Source organism: Podarcis vaucheri (genome assembly GCF_965113315.1).
Source record: "Podarcis vaucheri genome assembly, chromosome: 7".
In the NCBI taxonomy this organism is placed as follows: Eukaryota; Metazoa; Chordata; class Lepidosauria; order Squamata; family Lacertidae; genus Podarcis; species Podarcis vaucheri.
In genome coordinates, this window is record NC_138765.1 from 20,858,989 (window position 1) to 20,868,290 (window position 9,302).

At 50.9% G+C, this 9,302-nt stretch overlaps 1 protein-coding gene across 4 annotated transcripts in view; it reads left to right on the forward strand.

Moving 5' to 3' along the window:
* GRAMD1A (GRAM domain containing 1A) overlaps window positions 1-8,753 on the forward strand; it is a 54,405-nt gene extending 45,652 nt beyond the window's left edge. For all 4 annotated transcript variants that reach the window (XM_082231594.1, XM_082231593.1, XM_082231595.1 and 1 more), the window contains 3 exons: window positions 5,033-5,140; window positions 5,415-5,535; window positions 7,025-8,753. In XM_082231594.1, coding sequence (XP_082087720.1) covers window positions 5,033-5,140; window positions 5,415-5,535; window positions 7,025-7,093 — 298 coding nt within the window. In that variant the 3' untranslated portion in view covers window positions 7,094-8,753. The remainder of the gene's footprint in view (window positions 1-5,032; window positions 5,141-5,414; window positions 5,536-7,024) is intronic.
* The last annotated feature ends 549 nt before the right edge of the window (window positions 8,754-9,302 follow it).

A 9,302-nucleotide genomic window follows, 5' to 3' on the forward strand; every position in this document is an offset into this window, starting at 1 on the left:
CATATGACTGGGTTACTCCAGCAGCTCCCAACAAATTATAAAGCCACAGTAAAATATCAGACATTTAAAACTTCCTGATACAGGGCTGCCTTCAGATGCCTTCGGAAAGTTGTGCAGCTTTTTATGTTTGAAATCTGATGGGAGGGCACCACTGCTGAGAAGGCCCTCAGAGCTGGACCTCTGTGTCTGGGTTGAACAATGGGGGTGGAGATGCTCCTTGAGGTATACTGGGCCGAGGCCATTTAGGGCTTCAAAGGTGAGCACCAGCCCACAACCCACGGTTGCCATGTTTAGTGCATCACACACATCCAGCCCGATGCCTCAAAGTGCACGAAGCGAAGGTTTTCACTCACCACTTTCTCTCTTTGTGCAGGGTAAGGGGCGGGGCCCTGGTTCAGGGGCGGAGCACACACTTTGCATGCAGATTGGCCCCTGGGGCTTCAGAAAGACACTGTGGCTGAGACCCCAGAGAGCCGCAGCCTCTTATAAGCAGCCAGTACTAGATGAGATCAACATATGATCTTCTTCTGGTAGCAGTCAGCTTCCTGCGTCTCTTAAACCTCGCCCTCCCATTTCTGTGTGTTGTTCTGCCGTGAGAAAGATGCAAGAGCAGGGTCAGCGGCCTTGCTTGTTTAATAGTAATGGTGAGCATTTGGGGGGGGCGGGGGAAAGGGAGAGACTCAGGATAGGATCCCCTGCTTGTTTGGGGTTTTTTTTTCCCGGGCCGGAAGCACGAGCAAAGCGTCACACGTCTCTTTCTTTCCTTCTTCCACCTCTGCCTCCGCACAGGATCTGTGTGAGGTATCGTATGCCAGTTTCACTCCCCCAACGGTGCTTCTGCCTCGGGCCCCCTTTGGACCTTGCCCCTAACCTGAACCCCATCCTGCACTGACCCTGCTGTTGACTCACAAACACCATCCCTTGCTTTGGATGCTGACAGATAACACCCCAACACCTCACCGCTTATGCTCTTGCCACCCTCCTCCCCGCTGCCACAACCATCTCCTCTGGCTCCCTGTCCCTGAGCCTGTTTGTCATCCTCCACTCGTCTGTGCATTCCTTCCTCCACTCCTTTTGTCCTCCACTTTCTCCCTGCACCCTCCCCTGCTTGCCCCCTTTCCCTTACTGGTTGTCTTGTACTCAGGGCTTTTATCTGAATTAAAAGCAAAGCAAAAGGAAAATAATGATCCATAGACAGATAGCCTGAGTTCTTTACTCTGGCTAAGTTATATGAAGTTGCATACTGCTTCCTTATTTTTGCCTGTGCCTGGCAGTTATGGCAAGGAACAAAGTGCTTCATGACACACCAAAGTTGTGTCCCCCGACAGCTGGGTGGCCTGCTTAGCCCTTCTCTTCTCTCTTCCTTGTGGCTTCTGACCCCTCACCCCCCAATCTCTGCCTTCACATGATCAAAGCTTAATCTGTGAGCCAGGGATTTTCCAAGGGAGAGAACAAGAGAAAATGTGAGGGAGAAAGAATGTGAAAGAGGGAGAAAGAAAAGAGAGGCTGCAAAAGAAAAAGCATGTGAAAGAGGGAATGCAAAAGAAAGAAATCTGAAAGAGAGAAGGCGATAACGCAAGCAAATGTGAAAGAGAAAGCAAAAGAGAAAGAAAACAGTGCGAAAGAATGCGAAAGAGAGAATGTAAGAGAGAAAGTAAGAAAGTGAGAGATAACGCAAAAGAAATAAAATTGAACAAAGAGAATGCAAAAGAAAGTGAGAAAAAGAGAAAGAATACTGGCATGTTGAATTTTGCATCCAATATAAAAAAAATGTGCAAAATCATGGATTACACAGGGATCAAGTCTTGTTGTATATTGCTGTCCTTCAGCTCAGGCTGAGTTCACATAGTGCATTTGCAACATGATCTGTACGTTTTCGATATTATCGCTGCAGCCTCCACTTGATCACTTAAAAACTAACCTGGAGGGATCATCACAGACTATTGTCTCTTATCGCATCGGGCTGTTTTTCTAACAAGGGGGGGAAGGGGCGAATGCTTGCTACCACTTAAGCTAAATGGCGCAGACCCATGCTCTGTCTCAACCACCCTCACCAGCATCTGTGTTGAATCCCTGCATTTACTTTCTTTAAATACTGCGCTCTAATGAGCTACATGCTATTGATTTCCCAAAGAGAGATGTCAGATGCTGGCATCATCCACTCAGCGTAGCATACACTAATAGGCACTCATGCCTTGTATTTTTAATGCTCTGAGCAGGGAAGCTGCAAAGGGTTGTGCGTTCTTTCTTAGAGCCAAATGTAACTGAGCAATATTGCAGGGCCTGAATTTGGGTCCTCGGAGGGGCCATAGCTCCGCAGTCGAGCCAGAAGTGCCTGGTACATGCGTGGATAGCTCCAGAAAGTTAAAACACACGGAGAAGAGCTATAATTCCATAGCAGAGCACATGTGCTTTACAAAACACATGCTCAGTGAAGTTCCCGTGTTCTACCTGTGCTATTGCAAGCAAAAAGTAGCAGGCGATGTGAAAAGTCTCTGTTTGAGACCTTGCCAGTCCACAGACAATTTTAGGCCAGATGGACAAATAGCCTGACCTGATATAAGGAGGAAGACTTTCCCCTTGCTCCTAACACCTTGTAAGTCAATAATAACTAGACAGGGGGACCCACAGTGGCCTAGAAAACCTCTGACTGAATTGAAAAACCTGTTTTGAGGGGATGTGTGTCACCTGGCTGAATGCCAACATGGTGCCCACCCCCCAGGATATTCTACCGCCCATCACCGCTGAACATTAACCAAGCTTGATTGGGCTGATGACATCTAGAGCAGTGTTTCCCAACCTTTTTTGGGCAAAGGCACACTTGTTTCATGAAAAAAATCTCGAGGCACACCACCATTACAGCCCCGTGACGTCAGCGCGCAGCGTCACGCCGGGAGGGACATGAATTGCTAGCAAATTACATAATCACCTCCTTGAGGGCTGGCTCATCTTCTCCGAAGGCAGAACCCCATTAATTAACAGCACAGACTCACACCATAGCCAAGACGAGGGGGGAAAACCTCAGTCATGCACAGCCATGCACATGTGGGGGCTAAATGAGGACGAAGACCGGGCAGAGAGCAGGGTTCAAATCACCCCACCTGGCCAGGACAATCCCTGGGTGCTCCCTTGGGCCACTCGCCTGACCCACCTCGCAGGGCTGTTGTTGCGAGGATAACACGGGGAGAACCACGCGCGCCCCCGGGAGCTCCTTGGAGGAGAAAGCGGGCGATGAATGCAATGCACGAAATATATGAGAGGCGACCAGGTTTTGCAGGTGAGGGGCCCCCGTCAGCCTCCGCTTCCAACACCCGTGCAACGACGCCGAAGTTTTCCCCCGGGCTCGGCTCGGGGAGCAGCGCTGCTCCCCCCCCGGCTCCCCTTCGCCCTCCCGGCTCTCTCTGCCGCCCACTGGGGACCCCCCTCACCTGCCAAGTCCGGAGCGCCGGTGGAAGTTGCATGCATGCATGCAGGGCGCCGCATTGCCATTGCATTGCACTGCACTCCATGCAACGCCTGCACGCATGCATTGCCTTGCACGCACGCCAAGGGGTCTCCCCGCGGTCCGATGCGTCCCCTCCGGCGCGGATGCAGCATTGCAAAAATACCCCCCCCCGACGCAGCCCTACCTGGCGGGAGAAGAGCACTTCAAACAAAACGCCCGGCCCGCCAGGCCACGCTGGGAAACGTAGTTCGTGCACCCTGCGCGGGCGTGGAGCCCAAGGGCGAGGGGACTACGGATCCCGGCAGCCCTCGCGCCGAGGCCAGGTGCAGGGATGGAGGGACGGGTGGCCGAGCGAGTGAGTGAGTGGCAGCCGCCAAGCCTTGGCCGAGAGCCAGGAAGGGCCTCCCCGGAGAAGGAGGAGGAGGAGGGAGGCGCAGAGCGGGAGGGAGGGAGGGAACCCCAGGGGTCATCTAGTGATGGCGCCCCAATCGAAAATTTGACTTTTTAAAAAAAATATCTTTCAAATTTTTTAATTTTTCCCGCGGCACACCAGGCAACATCTCGCGGCACACTAGTGTGCCGCGGAACAGTGGTTGGGAAACACTGATCTAGAGGGTACTTTGTTGGCTGCCTCTGACAGTATCTAACAAAGTACCGTATTTTTCGCTCTATAACACGCACCCGACCATAACACGCACGTAGTTTTTAGAGGAGGAAAATCTGTAGGCATGCCACCCGTAGGCATTTCCTCCATAACACGCACAGACATTTCCCCTTACTTTCTAGGAGGAAAAAAGTGAGTGTTATGGTGCAAAAAATACGGTAGTTCGTTAGCTCAAGGATTTCTATTTGCACAGCAGAACTTCCTCTCTTGCACCCCCTGCATCTTCCCCAGATATGCTCTGGAGGATTGGGGGAAACCTGAGAAAAGATTCAGGACATGCTCCTGGAGGGGAGAGTGATGGGAAGTTCCGCTGTGCAGCCAGAACCCCTTGCGCTCGCGGAACTGCTTTGTTGGATACCACCCACCGAGCTGTTTCTGGTGCTAGACCTTCTCAGAATAGACCCATCAGAATCAATGAACTTGGCTAGGCTAGGTCCACTGATTTCAGTGGCCCACTCCTGAGTTAACACAGGGGCTCATCCACACTTCCACTTGCCCTGTTGACTCACACTTTCTAGGCATGGATCCGAGCGATTTCCCTCATGCCCCGCTCCTTTCCCAGGGGAAATCCACCCTTCAGTATTAAATCAGAGCAAACGTCATTTTTGCTTCGATTGAGCGCTAAAGAGCTGTTTTTCCTGGGGGGGGGGGACAGTGGGACAAGAAGCAGTGGATAAGCCCATAGTTGAATATATATGTTATATAGGCAAGTAGAGAGATCCCTTCATGTAGAAGAGTAGCATGTCAGGGAGAAGCTGGCTGATAATGCTTCTCTTTGACATTATAAATTTCTACTTGTTTGTCTTTTAAATGTAGAGGCTGAAGTGGTTCGAACCAGGCACGGGCTGGCTGCTTCAGCAAGAGCTTGGCCCGAGTGGTCCCTTCTCCTTCCAAGCCATTTCTCTCTCTCTTTCTCTCTCCAGCCTTGTGGTCTTGGTTATTCTGAACATGATGCTGTTCTACAGGCTCTGGTCTCTGGAGCACACAGCCCGGACCTTTGAATCATGGCAGGCCTATGCGCTCTCCAGTGGGTAAGGAACCAAGAGAGAAGTGTGAAGAATGCGACCTTTTCTTACCTTTATGATCTGAAACAATTGTTAAATTGTTAAATGCGTTGGCAACATTCAGTTAGAAAGGAGGTGAGAGGGGAAAGTGGGCTGCATTTAAGAATACTTGTGGAACTGGTCTGTGGCATAGGAGCAATAGCACTGTGGAGGAGCACATAAGGCATGGAGATGAGGGGGGCTTTGAAGACGTTTCCCTGTTGATTGCAGCTAAGAGTACACACTCTCTCCTCCCTGGCAGAAAGCTACCACAAACGGCATCTGAATGGGCTGAGATCCTGGAGCTGCAGAAGCGGTTTCACAGTGTGGAGGTTCAGAAGTGGAAGCAGATCCTCAAGGCCTCCGTGGAGCTTCTAGATGAGGTGAGGTCTGCAGCTTGGGGTATCACGAGGGCGCCAATGGGGAGCTAATTTGAACACTCTTGTTTGTGTGGGAATGTTGTGGATAGTAGGGGAGGATATATTGATTACCGTATTTTTTGCACCATAACACTCACTTTTTTCCTCCTAAAAAGTAAGGGGAAATGTCTGTGCGTGTTATGGAGGGATGCCTACGGGTGGCATGCCTACGGATTTTCCTCCTCTAAAAACTACATGCGTGTTATGGTCGGGTGCGTGTTATAGAGCGAAAAATACGGTAAATTTTATCCTTCCTCACTCACGCTAGCGAGCTAGTAGCAGAGCACATTCCCTTGTACATTGCTGGAAGCTAGTTGATGGATTCGTGAGAATCATTTGAATTAAGCAATCCAGTCTGGCTTGTCCAAATTGGATTGTTCCTGGTAAATCCCCTTTAGTTTCCCTCTTATAAACAATAATGACACAGCAGTCTTCCTTTAAAAGTAATGATAAGGTTTACTTACGTTCAGTTCACAGTATAGTCCTGAAGGCAGGCTATATCTTGTAGTTACAGTTACAGAGAAAAGTGTGGGTTCATCCTCGGTGAGGCATGAGCCCATGCGCTGCTGGCTGAGAGCCAGCAGACAGCAAAAGGCAAGATGGAGAAAAGGCGAAAAAGGGAAGGTGGCTGTGTGACCAGCCCATTTGTAGGGTCTGCTAGGGTCATGCCCATCTACCTGGTCACACACAGGGGGAGGATGCTCCAGACAGGAAGTGGATGCAACAAGAAGTCCTCCTGGCTGGATCAACATTCCTCTGTGTGTCCACTCTGGGCAAACAGGAAATGTTGTGTTTGACTGCTTCAGTGATGTTACATCCCACCGTTTGATCCAAGGCAGCCCTACCCAGTGGAGGTTAATGGCAATAGCACAATTTTTCCACAGAGGATGTTGGGGGGGGGCGTATCTAGTCCTAGTCACTTCTTGGCAGATGGATCTGTGTCACCAGCTCCCCTTCTCCTGCCCTGGGTAATGTTTGGGGGCCTTGGAGACAGCAGGGGAATCTCTGGCAGTGGTGTTTTCTGCATGCTTGGAGCATTTGAAAAACACAAATCCTTTGCACATGATTGCATTGGGATGCACAAAGGACTGAGTCCTTTTCAGTGCTAATGTAGGAATATTTGTGTTGGGCTTCCTTTTCTCAGTCTTCACAAACCCCGGAGTTACTCTGTGTTTCTCTTCCCCCTCCAGCCTTAAGGAGGTGTGAGGTGAAGGGGGGAGGATTTGAATTATGGTGCTGAGACAGAGTTGGTTTCCTAAACTTTGCCGCCCGCAAGCCATTTTCCCAGTTGAAATCCCTCTCTTTGAAGCTGTTGTTTGCACCACAACAGATGGGGTTTGGGAAGGAGACCCTGCGGCTGCCACAGGCCCTGAGAATAAAACCGCTCCTGGGCCTCATTGCTAACAATGACCACTCCTTACTCGGAGGGCTAACACTGTCCTCTTCCCTCCAGATGAAAATCTCCCTCGAGAAGCTGCACCAGGGCATCACGGTGGCCGAGCCCCCCTTAGAGCCGGAGTGAAACCCCCAGTGCTCCCTCTCTCCCAAGGATGTTGCTCCGAAACTGCTGCTGAGTCGGTGGCACCCACCTCCCGTGGCCGGCGTGCGACCGAGGGGACGACATTCCACTCCTCGCCAGACCAACAGCTGGACCTTAGCCTCAAGAGTGCCACTCGCAGTGATGGATTCCACCGCCACCACTTTCCTGCTTCGGGGATCTTTCTCCCGGAGCATCTTCCTTCTCTCTTCTTCTCTCTGAGGGTCTCTGCAGTGACTTCATTTTATCCCCTCCCCCTTTAAGTGCTATTTATATTCCTCACAGGACCCCAGAGAGCTTTTGACTTCTGCTGCTCCAGCATCCTTTCTCTACCTTCTTTCCAGCTGTTGTTCGGAGTGTGTGTGACTGGGAACTTTAGTGGACAGGTGGCGGTGCCTGTATCTCTTGTGTTGAGATTTCACCCAACAGCTGGGACAGCAAGGACCTGCTTTCCTCCTCCATGTTGAGGGCAATCGATCTGCGATTTCCTTCTCTCTCACACACCCAAGTGGTTGAGAGATGGGAAACCAAGAGTCCGTATTGAATCCTTCCTTGCTCCCTCTCCTCCTGTTTCCATCCTTTGGCGAGCCCGATTGTTTTATTAAAGGGATATTCTTGACAACATTACCTCTGACAGAAGGCAGAAAGGGTAGGCATGGCCCTGAACATTATATGGCCAGAAATCTGATTTACAGAAGTTGGAGAGCTTCTGAGACCCTTGACGGGGTTCTGTGCCCCTTGCCCACGTGAGAGTTAACCTAGAGCAGGGATGGCCCTCCAGATGTTGATGGACTACAGCACCCATCATCTCTGACTGCTGGCCATGGTGGCTGGGGCTGATGGGAGCTGGAGTCTAACAATATCTGGAGGGCCACAGGTTCCCCATCCCTGACTTATGAGCATGCCCAGGCAAGGGAGCCAAAGGCAGCTGGGTAAGCAGCTGGGTCAAACCCACCAGTAATCCTATTTATGCATTTCCATCACTGGTGTGGGGGTGGGCAGTGAGTCCAGGAGTACCCCAGTCTATGCCGAAAGCTTTCTGGCTTTGGGAGGTTTCTGCTGTGCCAGCTGCCCTAATCCGTTATTTTCCGCAATGAAAATGCCAAACACAGCTTTTTTTTTTTGGAGAGGAGGGCAGTCTGAAGGAGTGCAGCACAGTGGCCACAGAGTCAGGGTTCCTGGGTTTTATTTTTATTACTCCCATGTGGACAGCAACACGCTCCTAGACTCCAGGACTCCTTTGCCCGATTCCTCCTAGGCCCGTCTCCAAGGCAACAAATGGGCTTTGCCAAGGCCTAGCTGTACTGTCACTTTAAAATGAGGTTGCACTGCCAGCCAGGGCCCCAGGTGCCCTTCAAGTACTGCCTGAGGGGGTTTCTAATCTTGAAATCCACCCCCTCCTGGGGAGGGGTGTGTGTCTGCTAGCCCTGTGTTCTCCACTCCCGACTCAAGACCTTGGAAGGCCCAGGTTTCTGACCTCCCCTTTTCTCCCTTCTTCCCTCTCACCAAGGTTGTGGCGAGGGGGCTCCACCCCCCCCCCCAGTTTTGTAGCTGTGTTCAGTGTTAACGATCCTTTGTGTTCAAGGTTCCACAGAGGTGCTGGGGCTTATTTATTAGGGAGCGGAATAAAGACCGTGGATCGGAATCTCTCTGTGTGTATATGGGGAGTGTTTTTAAAGTGTGTGGTCTTCTGTGTCTCTTCCGCCCCTGTCACTAGGGAGCTTGAGTGATCCACGTTGTAGGGGCGTAAGTCGCAAAGGGCCAGGCTGGGCGTAATCCTTTGTAGCACTGGGGAGTTGCAGAGGTCCAGAAAGCAAGCGATCCCTTGCAGCAGCCATAGCAGGAGGGCCGAAGGAAATCTGGTTTCATGGTTAACAATTCCAATAGATCCTGGCAAAGTATAACAAAAACTGTTGTTCCATTGAGGAGGTGCAATGGGTAAATGCGTCTGGCTGTTAACCAGAAGGTTGGTGGTTTGAGCCCACTTAGGGACAGCTGTGGGTAGCCTTACAGAGGGTTGGACTAAATGACCGTTGGGTACCCTTATGAGTCTATGCTTATTTTTTATGACGTGTACAACCCATCTCACTCGCAAGAAGCTTAAACAGCATGCCTAGTCCCTGTGCCCTTTCTATTTTATCCTTGCAAGAATCCTTTGAGATAGATTGGCCCAAGATCACCTAGGGAGCTTCAT